The following is a 15,726-nucleotide window of genomic DNA, read 5'->3' on the forward strand; positions in this document are numbered from 1 at the left end:
TAAGCAGTCAATCACATTTATAAAGTGTTTAAGAATACGCAAAAATAACTATAAATAGAATTTTCGTTTCTTTCCTTATATACCATATTTCTGTTCCTTATATTAGATAGATTGGCTATATGGATTTTTCCATACCCTCTTCTGGCATTAATTAAAAAAAAAAAAAAAAGAGACTATTTGCTGATAGCATGACCCTTCGTTAAAAGTGTGGGCCTCCAACAAGTCTGCCATGGGCTTAGATCCCCAAACACAAATGTTTTGCTTCATGTTCATGAATGGGCGGGGCTGGCCTGCTTTCGAGCATCGAGCCTGAAATGTTGGGCCGGTTGATTGAATCCCCCCAACTGATGCTTTTTTTTCCCTGAAAATTACATTGAGGCCCGGTTCGTTTTTACAAATATTTCAAACCAACTCATCTCATTTTATCTCAATTTATCTTAAAATTTCAACATCATTTAAATATAAAAATTTTTAGTTTTAAATTTTTAACTTTTTCATCTAATCATTACCTAATCATTATAACTTTCCCAAATTTTCAAATAAAAGACAAAACAATAATTCAATTTTTTGAAATTTTAAGATAAAAATTATATTAAAAAATTATATTCTAACCATATTTTAACTTAATAATTTTTTTATTCAACTTTTTTTTCTCTCCTTTATCAAAACCTTATAAAAATCTTGATTCAAATTATTTCACTACTATTCCTAAATTATCTTATTATTATTCACAAATTATTCATCTAATCTAATATGTGTAACCAAACGAGACCTCATTTTCTTATATTATCTCTCATTTCGTAATTTATTTTTAAATTAATTAAGTTTTCATTATGGTATGGCCATGAAGATAGGGTAAAGTTGAGATTTGATATTTTCACAATCGAATATTATATATATATATATATATATATAAACTTATGTTTTGAATTAGGGGCTATATAATTTAAGGGGTTGAATTCTAATTTCTTATTATTTTTTCTTAATAATGGGGTTGAATGGGAGTAGCATATATGCTTGAGTGGTGTTGTTAAAACAGAGTGGACCGAATAATATCAAATTAAGGTTGTTGTAAGGTAAATCAAAAGTATTAATCATTAAATGGGCCTAATCAATGAAGGTGATGAGTGCCCAACAATTAGGAAAATCATAAAAGAAATAGATACATTTTATTACAAAAATGATATTGACACAATTTTTCTACAACTATTTAATATAATATTAATTTTCTAATTATTTGAAGAATAATGCTTTTTTTTTTCCCCTTAATGCTTTTCAAACCTAGGCGTACTTCAGTGCACACCTCTAAATAGACTACTAACAACAATATTGTTAAAAAAATAATACTATATATAGTTGTAGAGTGTGCAACTGACGTACAGTTATTTTGAAAAGAGTATGATCCACTATTAGAAAATGAGAAATTCTATTTGCAATCTCTACTTAGGGACTACATGTGCATGCCCTTTTATTAAAGGAGAAAAAATATCATTTTAAGAGATATATTTGAGTAATTTTAAAAAATTTTAAACATAAAATTGTCTATGCCTGTATTACAGTCCCCAAATGAGGACTATATGTAGCATTGCTCTTAAAAAATTAATTTCTTTTCATGTGAGTCACGTATTTATTTATTTTTTTAAAATGATTATACGACATTTACGCACTAACGACTACAACTATCATTTTTCTTCTTAAAAATAGTCCAATAAAATCCATTTCGATCAACCCCTCACACCCTTTCTTGTATTTCAATTTAGAGAATGGTTATATTATTTACATACCATTTTATTGTAAAATTAAAGAAAAATAGTAAGACAACTAAAAGATCTCATTAGAGAAATTAGCTCTTCAAGAGTTCAATATAATTCACCTTCATTGTTTTTGTGCATTATAAATGCTTTTCAAGATATCTTTTTATAGGCATGAGAAGATTAGAACTATGAAAGCGTGATATATTAATTAGAGCTCTAATTTTAAGAAGTAAAATCTAAATATTCATCTACCAAATTTATAATATACTGTTTTACAACACAATATATAATTTTTGTTTTTCTTCCTTCCTTAATCTATAGTCAAATAATACGTAATTTTTAACCCTTCGATATGTATAAAAAACACTAATAAATAAAAATTAAATAAAAGATAACAAATAATAGTCCACAACCTCATAATCTACTCGTTATGTTAAAAATAATAATAATAAAAAGAATAAAGTTAGAGACAGTTATGAGTTTTGTAAGTATTGTGTTAAAGTCATTTTTCACACGTTTTTAAACTGGACTCTCAGCAACCCAAGTTTTCCATCTCAATCTTGCAAACACAAAGTAAACATCACGAGATAGGGACAATGGTGGTAGCCGGAAAGCCTCCGATGTCAAAGTCAGTATCATCTTAGTAAGTATCATCTTAGTATTGAATGCAAGAGAATAAAGAGTTTAGAGAGACTTTTCCGTACCTGAGGATTGCTTTTTATATCTGATTTCTGAGGTCAGACACTCATGCCTTGTTTAGAGATGTGTTTCCTCAATAGTTCTTTTAGTTAAGTTCCTTTAATGTGGTGTAACTTCTGGAGTGACACAATTAATATGGCTTGGCTCTCTACCCCATTTACCATGTGGATGCATGTTGCCAGACTCTTCCTTATCTATTTGTCAGAGGATCAACGGCTCTCTGCAATTTGTGCTAACCTATTCGCTTAGAGTTGCATGGGATCAAGCTCCGTAGAGAGATGTTGGGGTTGTGTGTTCATTCTTCCTTAGTGTTATGGTAGGTTTCTAGCACGTTCGGGGTCATAAGCCGACTTCTGCTCTAAGGCTGGGGTATTTTGATTGGCCAATGGATTGCTTGGCTGACTTGGACCCCTTTCCCATTTGGACTTGTGCATTGGGGCAGAGAGGACCAAGGGAAAAATTCCCTTACATATTGTGTGCTTTTTTTAAAAAAAAAAAAAAAAAAAAAAAGATTTTGTTGTAACCAACTTATTTTTTGGATGATCGCCTTAATATCAACTTAAACATAAATCGTCTATAAACTCCTATATATATGAGCATTATATGTTGTACAATATTTAAGTTTTCTGAGTTGAATAATAACGCTTTAAAGTTTTTCTCTTACAATATCATTTCTCTTTTTATTTTATAAGATGTTATCAGCATGAAAATTCTGCCGATTTTGAAACTTGTAGTCTTCCCCTTCAAGTAAAATTTTTAATATATTATTTGTAGTTTTCAAGATGAATATGAAATGTTACATTACTTATTATTACTTAATAAAATTCTGTGTTTATTCTTATAATTTTGTAAATATATTTCTTATTTACAATATAAACATACTTATTTTCTTGATTTATATATGTAGAAAATGTCAAATCTTACGAAATTGGAATTCGTTGCTCTTGACATTTTTAGAAAAAAATATTTATTTTAGATCATTGATGCTGAGATCTATCTGGATGAGATGAACCTAAGAGATATAATTAAAGAAGGAAATCACGAGTCTCAGCAGGACTACGCTAAGAAATGATTTTCCTTTGCCACCATCTTCATAAAGAATTAAAAACTGAGTATCTCAGGGCGAAAAATCTCCTTATTTTGTTGAATGATTTAAGGGAGAGATATGAGCACTAGAAAACTGTAATCCTCTCAAAAGCTCGTCATGATTGGTTGCACCTAAGGTTTCAAGACTTCAAAAGTGTTAGTGAGTATAACTTTACACTCTTTAAAATCAACTCAATATTGAAATTATGAGTTGAAAAAGTCACTGATGATGACATGTTAGAGAAAACATATACTATTTTTCATGCCTTGAATGTGCTCCTGCAGCAGCAATATTAAGAGCCAAAATTCAAAAAATATTCTGAACTTATATCAGATCTTCTAGTAGTTGAGCAAAATAATGAATTTTTGTTAAGAAATCATTAGTTACGTCCTACTGGTTCCATATCATTCATTGAAGTGAATGGTACTGAATTTACACCATTCCTATAAGTGAATGATGCATCTTTTCGAAAAAACCGAGGACGTGGGCGGGATAGGAAAAACTATAGATGTAGGGGTTGCAGAAGCGACCATACTAAAAGGGATAATAATAGAAATATACCGTACCACTAAACGTGGTTTAACTCAGAGAAGGGTACAGGCCTTTAGAGCAAATCTTCAAAGAAAGATGAAAGTGGATGCCATAGATGTAGTATGACTAGACATTGGTCTCGTACATGTTATACAGCTAAGCACTTGTTTGACTTATACTAAGTTTCTATAAAAGAGAAAACAAAAAAGTTTGAAATAAATTTTGCTGAACCAGTAAATGTTTTAGTTTCTATAGATAAAGAAGATATTACCCACCTTAATGTTTCTGATTTATTAGAGGATCTTAGTGATAGAGTTGATCATTTGATTGGTGATGGAAGTGTTCCTTTTAATTAATGTATTTCCTTTATTTTATAGTAAAACTTTTTAATATTTTGCAATATTTTGTAGTAATGAAAGTTTATATATTTTGTTGAATCATGGGTCTTACTGATGAACTTTTTATTTATGAGATGAATGATAGAGATGTATGTTTGGCTGACAGTGGTACAACTCACACAATTCTTAAGGATAAAAAATATATTCAAAATCTAATATTGAGCAGAGCCTACGTCCATACAATATTTGGTTCATCGAATATAATTGAAGGTTCTGAAAGAGCTTCTATTATGTTGCTTAATGGCACCAAATTTTGTATTAATGATGCTCTATTTTCTTTACGATCTATAAGACATTTATTGAGTTTTAAGGATATACGTTGTAATGGTTGTCATATTGAAACCACCAATGAAGGCAGTAAAAAGTATCTTCTCATTACTAAAATAGTTTTGAGTTAGAAACTCATATTAGAAAAACTGTCTGTTCTGTCATATGGATTGTATTATACAGAAATGAGAGCAATTGAATCATATGTGGTAATACACCAGAAGTGCATTAACCCCAAAATATTTATGACTTGACATGATTGCCTTGGACATCCGGGATCAATAATGATGAGACGAATAATTGATAACTTGTATGTGCATCTCCTAAAGAATTAGAAGATTATCTTACCCAATAAATATCTGTGTTCTGCTTGTTTTCAAGATAAATTGATTATCAAACCATCTCACTCAAATATTGTTTTTAAATGTTCGTTATTTTTACAAAGAATTCATGGGGATATATGTAGGCATATTCAACCATCAACTGGACCATTTAGATATTTTATGGTTTTAATTGATGTATCAAGTCGATGGTCACATATTTGTCTACTTTCTATTATAAATGTTGCATTTGCTAAACTTCTTATCTAAATAATTAAATTACGAGCACAATTCCTTGATTGTTTAATTAAAACTATTCGATTGGATAATGTAGGTGAATTTACATTTGAAACTTTTGATAACTATTGCATGTCAATAGGAATAGATGTTGAACATCCAGTTGCCCACACACACACTCAAAATGGTTTAGCTGAATCATTAATCAAAATGATTCAGCTAATCGTTATACATTTACTTATGAAATCAAAACTTCTTATTTCTGCTTGGAGACACGCTATATTTCATGCAGTATCGTTGATTCGGGTTAGACTATTAGCAAATCACAAATATTCTCTATTACAGCTTTTATTTGGTCAACAACCAAATATTTCTCATTTTCGTATTTTTGGATGTATTGTATATGTTCCAATTACACCTCCACAACGTACAAAGATGGGTCCTCGACGTAGACTTGTGATATATGTTAGGTTTGATTCTCCATTTATTATTAGATACCTTGAGCCTCGTATAGGAGATATGTTTAAGGTACATTTTGAAAATTGTCATTTTGACAAATTCATTTTTTCAATATTAGGTAATGAGAAGTTAGTGCCTGAAGCACGACAAGAAATTATTTGAGAAAACAAGACTCTTTCCTAATTTGATTATCGTACAAATGAATGTAAACTAGAGGTTCAAAAAATTATTTATTTGCAAAGTATTGTAAATCAATTACCGGATGTATTTACTGACACTAAAGGTGTGATAAAATCACATATTCCTGCTGTTAATGTTCTATCAAAGATTGCAATTCGTGAAAGACAAGTTGTCAAAACAATAATAGGTAAGTCTAAGACACGCCTGAAGCGTGGACGACCTATTGGTGTAAAGAATAAAACTCCTCAAAAGAAAAAAAAAATACAAAATGAATTTGTTACTTCTGAAGAGCCCATACCCACAACATAGGCCATAAGAGCAATTGATGCTCATGAAGATACTAAATCTTCTGAAAAAGAACATTCTGAATAGGTATTTCATGAAATATTTTCTATTGAAGATGGACAGATACCTGAAAATAACCAGATCTCGATATATTGCATGAGTACTGGATAAATTTTGAATAGAAATAAAACTGTTGTCGATAATATATTTTCATATAAGATGACCCCTGACATTACCAGAAGTAATGAAGAAAGTGATTCAAGAACTGTCGAAAACTATCGAATTAAAACTGACTGACCAAAATGGAAATCGGCTATTGAAACTGAATTAAACTCGCTAGTAAAGCAAGATATCTTTGGACATGTTGTACAAACTCCAAAGGTGTAATTACTGTTGGATATAAATAGGTATTTATATGTAAACGTAAAGAGAGCAATGAAATTGTGCGGTACAAAGTACGACTTATTGTACAAGGTTTCCTGCAGAAACTAGTGATTGATTATGAGGAAACATACTCTCTTGTAATAGATGTAATCGTATTCAGATTTTTTATTAGTTTGGTAGTTACAAAAAAATTAGATATGCAAATAATAGATATGGTCACTGCATATTTATATGGATCATTGGATCATGACATATATATATGAAAATTTCTAAAGGATATAAAATGTCTAAAACTTCTAATCTGAGTATTTCAAGAAATATGTATTCTATCAAGTTTCAAAGATTTTTACATGAATTAAAGCAATCTGGACACATGTGGTATAAATGTCTTAGCGAATATATATTGAAAGAAAGATTTGAGAATAATCCAATATACCATTGTGTTTTTATTAAAAAATAAAACTTCAGATTTGTTATTATTGCAGTTTATGTTGATAATCTAAATCTTGTTGGAACTCCTAAAGAGATCATAAGAACCATTACATATTTAAAGAATGAATTTGAAATGAAAGATTTTAGCAAAATGAAATTTTGTCTCGACCTGCTGCTCGAGTATTTGCAAAATAGAATTCTCATTCATCATTCAACTTATATGGAGAAAGTCTTGAAACACTTTTATATGGGCAAACCTCATCCCCTGAGTACTCCAATGATTGGTCGATCACTTGATATGCAGAAATATCAATTTCGTCCTTGTGAAGATGATGAAGAAATTCTTGGTCCTGAAATACCTTATCTCAGTGTAATTGGAGTCTTGATGTATCTTACAAATTGCACTCGGCCTGATATTGCATTTTCATTTAATCTACTTGTAAGATATAGTTATGCATCAACTTGAAGACATTGAAATGGTATTAAACATGTCATTCGTTACCTTCGATATACAGTTGATATGAGATTATTTTATCAACATGGATCAAATCCATAATCAGTTAGATATGCGGATGTAGGTTATCTTTCAGATCCACATAGAGGTAGATCTCAAAATTGATATGTGTTTACTTATAGAAATTCTACTATATTATAGAGATTTGTCAAGCAAACACTATCTGCCACCTCTTCAAATCATTCAGAGATTTTTGCAATTCATGAGACAAGTCGAGAATGTATTTGGTTAAGATTAGTTATTCAACATATTCGAGAAAAGTGTGATCTTCCCGTGATCAATGATAGCCCAATAATTTTATACAAAGATAATCCTGCTTGTTTTTCTCAAATTAGAGGATGATATATCAAATGTGACAGAACTAAAAAATTTCACTTAAATTCTTTTATATCCATGAACTTTAGGAGAAATATGAAATTAATGTCAAGTATATATGATCAAGTGATAATTTGACAGATTTATTTACTAAGACATTACCAACTGTAACATTTAAGAAGATTGTATAGTACATTGGAATGCGAAAACTTAAAGACATATCATCATGAACTTTTTAGGGGAGTAAATATCTTGAAAACTTATACTGATTGTACTCTTTTTCTTTCGCTAAAGTTTTGCCTCATTGGGTTTTCTTTCGTAAGGTTTTAATAAGGCAATTCTAAAGCATTTAGCGGTACACATAAATATTGTATTTTTTTTCCTTTGTTATTGTTTTTTTTTTTCCATTGGGCTTTTCCTTGACAATGTTATTAGCATATTTTTTATGGATAGTTATCCAAGAGGGAGTGTTGTAACCGACTTATTTTTGGATGACCAACTTAACACCGACTTAAACATAAACCGCCTTTATACTCATATATATATATATATATATATATATGAGAATCATATGTTGTACGATATATAAGTTTTCTGAATTGAATAACAACACTTTAAAATTTTTCTTTTATAATATCATTTTTTTAATTTTATAATAGATTTATTATTAATGAAATAACTTTTTTTACATAAATTTTTACTATTTATTTTTTAAAAAAATGCACCACGATTAATATCATTTCTCTAATGAAAGGTTGGACCATAATTATGGTAGTCACTAGTAGGCCACGTTCTGGACGAAGCACGCTTCATGCCTCCAACTCCTTCTCTGGACAACGACACCTCCACACCTGTAACAGGTTTTACTTCATTTTTCAAACAAACAAACAAACGCTCAACTCCAGCGTAAGCTCTGAAACTCTCTCCCCGTCTGTCAGCACCCCTCACCTTCCTGCCCTAGAAGCCGCGCGTCTTGGCGCGTAGTGTTTGAGCTTCTCACCGGCGAGAAGATTTTGCCGAGCTAGATTTGTTCTTTCACAGGTAAGTTAGGGAGCTTCTTTTTTCTCTACTCCATTATTTCCTCCCTCCTGGCTTTTTGTTCTGCTTGTGTTCTGTTGGGCTGATTTGCGTTTGTTGTTATAGTTGAGATCAGAGTGATCGTTCGATGTTCTCTATCCGAAATTAGTCTTCTCTATTTATCGATTATTAGCCCGGGATCTGAGTGAATGTCCCTTGTAATTCTATATCTTTCGTTCTGAAATTGGGGGTTTTGGGTGTTATAAGAAAAAACTAGTTCTGTGCTTTTGGCTGTGACTTCCGTTTCTGGATCTCCGGTTCTTGGTTTAAGAGCAATTTTGTCCGATAGATTCGAAAACGCAGCTTCCGGTTCTAGATTTTTGGTTTATCGATTTTGTGGGAAAAGCCGCCCCCTTCACCATGTAGTCAGCATACCCATTACGAAGTTACCCCCTACTTCCTCCAGTCCTGCAGGTTGATAATGCGTTTGATCCACCCTAAACTCCTTTGTAATGAATAAAAAGACTTGTGATTACTAAGTAAACCCTCAAATCTAATCAAAACTTACCCTGATCTCCCCGCGTTCCTCGTCCATTCTATCGCCGGTGTCTTAACAGTTGGTCTCCGCCAGAAAGGTGTTCGATCTCTGATCATTATCGTAACGTAATCCTAGCATCTTCTTGATCTTTCTCGCGACTGGTACTTGTCGCGGAGGTCACCGCTTCTTTTGTACTTAGAACCCTAGGGTCAGAGTTTTATTGTCTTTGTTGTTCTATTATGAGAAAATGGGGGAAAGGAAAGAAAATATCTTGATTTTTAGGTTAATTAATGGCTGTTAGTGTTATACTTGCTTTTAATTATGATGCAATTACTTCAACCTCTCACTAATAGTAAGTCTCTTGCATTGGGCTTATTTGAATGCAACCTTTCCTTTTCTGCATTATGAAACTTTGAGATTGATTGCTCTGATTTTCTTAAGGAGTATTTCTGAAGGATCAAACAGAGGATGAGGTTAAATAATTGTGTACTATTTCCTTGTTTGTAACTTTTATGCTGATATTTTCATTCTTTCTTTGACTGATAGGTTATGTGTCATTTGTTGTTGAGTAATATTTCTGCCTTTATATGACAAGATAGACATTCCAAAGGGCTTACGTATAGCTACTCACTTATTCAATTGACCGCAAAGGAAGTGCAAGAACAATATTGGACAGAAATTTGAACTACGAGAAAAATGGTATGTTTTGATTCTCTTCTATGAAATTTGGATCTGAAAGTAGAGCTTTGGAATGCATTCTTAAATGAGCCAAGCGAATTAGAGCTTTGGACTGCATTCCGAAGGATTTTGGATGCTTCTGCCTTTAATACTTACACCACCTTGTCCTGGTTGAGCTTGATAGATTTAACTTTGCTCCCATAAGTTTGTGTTCTATTCTTTTGTGTGCTTATATGCTATATTGTAAAAAAAACCCTGTGACTTTAGTGTTGCTTGTGTTGTCATGTGGGGCTTTAGACTATAGTCTTCATACAATTACCTCATATGTTATCACCATATGTAAAAAACAAGTATTTGAATCTTTTTCACTCTACCAACCATAGACGGATTCTTGCAGTTGGAATTAACGAGGATTTGTTACAATTGAAGTTGCATTCTGCATCTCAAGGTCTTACATAATGGCTTATTTTTTATATTGTTGAATAGTGGATTATTGTTGGATTAATTTACTGAGCGATCCTAGTCGGGTTTTCCTAATTAAAAACATGAATTTTAGAAACCCCCCACCCCAACTATTTTCCACAGTAGATGACTAAATTTCAGGTGAGGGATAAGATTAGGTAGCTAAAGATGTGGATAGTGGGGAAGAATAATAAAAGAGATTGAAGTCAAGTGCTAGGAACCTTGGCGTTGGTCGTCTGCTCCCTCCCAGTCTAAAGTTTGAATCCTTAGGTGCAAACCATTAACGAAAAACCAATGATTTACCTGATCCGTGTGATGGGGATGAGTTACACAGGTCTGAGGTTTAACTGAGTTAAAGACATGTTGCGTTTGCACGGTCTCCAGAATTTCTCATCAAAAAAGGTCAAGGCTTAATTTTTTGCTTATTTATTGTAAGAATAAGTGCAAATTTAGTCCTTGTGGTTTGCCTTGAAATTAAATTGCTCGTGTACTTGTCAATAGACCTTTTCACTACCCGTTGGTTTATGATTGATTAAATTGATGCTTTCGTTAGGTATCCATTAGTAAAATGTTGACTTTGTTGAGATTCTTTTAGAACTTAAAAGCATGTTATAACATAAAATTAAATAATTTATTTATCAGTAAAACAGAAAAATAAAATAAGAAAATCCTAAAATAAAAGAAACCAAAAAATAAAAAACATAACAAATATTTAAAACGTAAAAGAAAAAACCTTGCAATGCCACTCTGGTCCAGGCCTCCTCAGGTTTGTTCTGCGAGCCACTTTTGTGGTGGCCAGGCCACCACAGGTTTTTTTGAGCAACTTTTGTGCTGGCTTGATTATTGGCTACAGCTGCCAGAGTGGCATCTGAGGGCCACCCTATGGTAGCCTGTTAACTATGTTTACTTATCAAAAAAATATGTTTAGCCTATTAACTCAATTGATTAAAATCTTGTGCTACATGTCAATCATGTAATCATTTAATTACCTAAATTTAAATGTAGCTGTTTGTATAATTCTCTTGTGCTTTACTAGATATACACATATTTGACAGCCATCATCAAATTAAAGTACATGGTTGACTCAAAATGCACCCGAAAGTCCATGACAAAGAAAAGCTCATGGATTGTCGATATTGACTTCTATGTTAACACAAGCAACCAAATACCAACCAATCTAGAAAGCCAAGTTGGACTCTTATATTGGGTTCAGGGTATATACAGCACATACACTTATAAAAAAAATACACATCACATATGACAACCAGCAGCATCATGGTACGTAAGTGATCTTCAATATCAATGAAATAATTAAGAATTTTGTTTACATCCTTTTCTGGGTCTTGAACTGAAATTTTATATCTTTTGTTTTTAACAAAAGAAATTAAACAAGTGTGCTTTTTTGAGATTTAAGACTTAAGAGCACACACAAATAATAAAAGTGTGCTAATGACTTGTGCCATTGATCATAGTTTGTTATGTCCTTCACACCAAAATAAGTGTTCTCACTATTCTTTTTTGGATTAGATATATTGTAAGGGCATCTTGTTCTCACCATTCTTTTTTGGATTAGCTATGTGGTAACGGCATCTCTGTAAGTCTGTCTTTGTGATAATTTTTTCCAGAATCAGGGCTTCTGGATGGCAAAGGGTGCTGGATGTCTAAACGATAGTGAGATGGCTTATGATAATTCTTCCAGAATTGAGCCGAAGCGTTCTCATCAGTGGTTCATGGATGGCCCGGAGGTGGAGCTGTTCCCCAACAAGAAACAGGCAGTAGTGGTTCCAACTAACAATTTATATTCGGGAATGTTAAACTCAAATGTCTCTCCCTGGGGCAATGCTTCAAGTTTTCAATCATTCACTGGCCAATTCAATGAACGGTTATTTGATTCTGAGATAACCAGGACCACTAATATTGATGACAGAAATATTCCATCACTTGGCACCGAAAAACTGGATATTGCAAGAAAGATTAATGATGATACATTTGGGAATGATCCATCATTTGGTTTATCAATGTCACATACGCTGGAAGATCCTAGCTTAGGTCTAAACTATGGTGCCTTTAGAAAAGTTAAAATCAGCCAGGTGAAGGACTCTGAGAATGTGATGTCTGTATCTGTGGGACATGCCTATAATCAGGGTGATGGCACTACTATGTTGGCATCTCATGCCTACAAGGCAGATGACAATTCAATATCAATGGGTCTCACTTATGGCAAAGGAAATGAGATGATATCTTTGGCTGACACCTATGACCGAGTGGATAACAATTTCATATCAATGGGACAGCCTTATAACAAGGTGGGTGACTCCTTATCAATGGGTCAAATATACAAAGAAAACCCTGACACCATGTCATCAGGTCAGATGTTCAGCAAGGATGATGACAGTATCATTTCTATTGGTCAAACCTACAAGTCAGATGACAATAACATATCAACTGGTCACATCTTCGATAGGGGGGAGGACACAAGTGTACCAGTTGGTCCTGCTTACAATACGGGTGAAAACATGGTCTCTCACTCTTATAATAAGGGAGAAAGTACTATCATATCCTTTGGTGGCTATGATGATGATGATGATGATGCAAATCCCTCTGGAAGGCTCATATCGAGTTATGAACTGTTGATGGGCAATCCTTCAGTCCAGAGATCAGAAGCTTTAATCGAGAAAGAATTAGTCAAATCAAATCCTGAAACAGATACTAGTTGTGCCCAGATAACTGCTTCGGGGACTGGAAATATTTCCAAGAAGAAAGATGACCCAAAAATGTCTAAGAAGGTTCCTCCAAACAACTTCCCGTCAAATGTCAGAAGTTTGCTATCAACTGGTATGCTAGATGGAGTCCCTGTAAAGTATATTGCCTGGTCAAGGGAGGTAACTATCAGTTCTCATGCATTTCATCTTTCAGATTGGCTTATAATTGTTGACATCGGTTCATTCTGTGCATGTTAGAAGGAACTCCGTGGGGTTATAAAAGGTTCTGGATATCTATGTGGCTGTCAGTCATGTAATTTTTCCAAGGTACGCTTGTTCAGTTTTAGTGTGACAGAGTAGGCTGATCAACTTCTTGAAGGTTTTAAATATGTATGGTGTTACAAGGATCCTTTAGGCACAATCCATGGACCCACTTGATTGATTAATGGTTTATATAGGTTATCAATGCATATGATTTTGAGCGTCATGCTGGATGCAAAACAAAACACCCAAACAACCACATATACTTCGAGAATGGGAAGACAATTTATGGGATTGTCCAAGAGCTTAGGAGCACGCCTCAAAATTTGCTGTTTGAAGTGATTCAGACCATAACTGGTTCGCCTATCAATCAGAAGTCCTTCCGCCTTTGGAAAGGTGAGGCAAACTTATGGATTGAGTTAACACTACTGCTTTAGACTATTTGAATTTCTAACATTCTCCCCTTCATCTGATTTATACATTACTTTCTTATCACACCTGTTCTTCTTTTGGCTTTCAGAATCCTTTCTAGCTGCAACACGTGAACTTCAGCGTATATATGGAAAGGATGAGGGGAAGCAGTTGTCATGAAGCAAGCTCACTCAAGTTTTGAGGTAGGATAATCTTTTGTTTTGTGCAGAGAAGTAATCTTTTTGGCTATACCTTGCGCGCGCTCTGGTGATTGCCCCACCAACTCGAGCGCTTTTGAGGACAAGTTACATGGACTTATTGGGGGGTGGGGGTTGGGGAGAAAAAGAACGAAGTATGTTGAAACCTTGGTCCTTGTTGTCCCAAATGGAAAATGAAATTGAAGTTGTTAATGGAAAGGGACGTTTATTGCTTTTGCTATTTTCTCTCATCATTCTCGGTGATATTGGATGTATTTGATATGCCCACTAACGGAACTAGTGACTATAATACATCTCTCTGGTTTTCATCAAGCTTTCTGAACCCTGTGTGAAGTACCTCAGCTATGGTACTGATCTATTTTAACCTAGTGTTGAAACGGTAGGGTACATGGCCAAATCACCTATATTATGAAAACTTAAGCCGTGTTGTTAACATGCAGGTTTAGCCATGTTTTAGTGACGTTGGGAAAAAGCAGAAAACAAATACCTATCGAGTATTGAGGAAAGAGATTTCCTTGATGCATATTCGCTCTTTTCCTGACAAAAGCTGCTTGTGTAGGGTTGTTAAATTGTCTTATGGCATTTATTCACAGAATTGAGTGTTTCTTCAATTTTAAATAGAGGTATTGTTAGTGTTAACCAAGGTTGTTAGGAAGAAAAAGAACCCGAGAGACTGGGTGCTGAGGGCCATAACACTGGCTGTGGAGGACAGATGGTGCAAGATTGAGGGAACTGACTTGGTGACAGCGCTAGGAGTATTTGAGTGCAAACACCGTTTAAGAGCCTCTGCACTTGGGCACAAAGTGCAAGTGCTCACCAGACCGTAGTAAAGCAAACATTAGTGGGCTGAGATAAAAAGAAAAAAAGAAAAAAAAGGCAAACATTAGTGGAGTATATAAAGAAGCACGTAAAAGTAACTGTAGGTAGAATTTTTATTTTTAAAATGACATATAATAACTACAAATGGATGAAATACACAAAAAAAAAAAAAAAGTTAAATTAAATAATTTAATTACCTAAGATTTAAATGTCATTTTATATAATTCTCGAAAGTCATAATCAAATTAAAACAAATTGTTCAATTAAAATATACCAAAAAAGTTGTAAAAATTGTAGATATTGCTTCTATGCTAACTAACATAACAATCAAACATCAATGATCAATCCATCTTGACAGCCAACTTTGGATTATGATATCGAGTTTAAAGAACATCACTTATGACAACAGTATCAACAAAACACTTAATATTTGATTATGTCATTTTTTGTGTCTTGAACTTATCTTTATAGTTTCTTTTTTAGGAAAATTATAAAACCGTGTTTTTCAACTATTAAGCTCATATAACAGTGAGAAATATGAGAAAAGAATAAACATATAAAATGATTGTGCGGTATTGAAAAAGGGTATTGTCTATTATTAAAAAATTAAATATATATTTTTTCATCTAGGTCTTATATTTATTTACTTTTTAAAAATGATTACGCATTATTTACATACCCATGATTGCAACTATCATTTATCATCAAACAAATACAGATAGAAGAGAAGAAACCAATAGAAATAGAAAATAAACCAC

At 33.0% G+C, this 15,726-nt stretch overlaps 1 protein-coding gene across 3 annotated transcripts; it reads left to right on the forward strand.

Annotated features, from left to right (window-relative positions):
* Positions 1–8,677: 8,677 nt before the first annotated feature.
* Positions 8,678–14,369, forward strand: LOC122276447. 3 transcript variants are annotated; one of them, XM_043086171.1, is made up of 6 exons: positions 8,678–8,903; positions 9,964–10,116; positions 12,183–13,439; positions 13,521–13,586; positions 13,718–13,916; positions 14,041–14,369. In XM_043086171.1, exons 2-6 carry the CDS (start codon positions 10,114–10,116, stop codon positions 14,109–14,111), a joined length of 1,596 nt encoding a protein of 531 aa, XP_042942105.1. In that variant the 5' UTR covers positions 8,678–8,903; positions 9,964–10,113; the 3' UTR covers positions 14,112–14,369. The 3 variants fall into 3 exon arrangements, with proteins under 3 accessions (XP_042942105.1, XP_042942103.1, XP_042942104.1); XM_043086169.1 differs by having other exon boundaries at positions 8,679–8,903; positions 13,518–13,586; XM_043086170.1 differs by having other exon boundaries at positions 8,679–8,903; positions 10,017–10,116; positions 13,518–13,586.
* The last annotated feature ends 1,357 nt before the right edge of the window (positions 14,370–15,726 follow it).

The sequence above is a fragment of the Carya illinoinensis genome, chromosome 9 (genome assembly GCF_018687715.1).
Source record: "Carya illinoinensis cultivar Pawnee chromosome 9, C.illinoinensisPawnee_v1, whole genome shotgun sequence".
Taxonomy (NCBI): Eukaryota; Viridiplantae; Streptophyta; class Magnoliopsida; order Fagales; family Juglandaceae; genus Carya; species Carya illinoinensis.

Bases quoted from the DNA above. Each gene is read 5' to 3' on its own strand.
- LOC122276447 (XM_043086169.1), top strand. The intron at 13,587-13,717 runs GTACGCTTGTTC...TGGTTTATATAG, and splicing joins AGTCATGTAATTTTTCCAAG to GTTATCAATGCATATGATTT. The intron at 13,917-14,040 runs GTGAGGCAAACT...TTTGGCTTTCAG, and splicing joins GTCCTTCCGCCTTTGGAAAG to AATCCTTTCTAGCTGCAACA.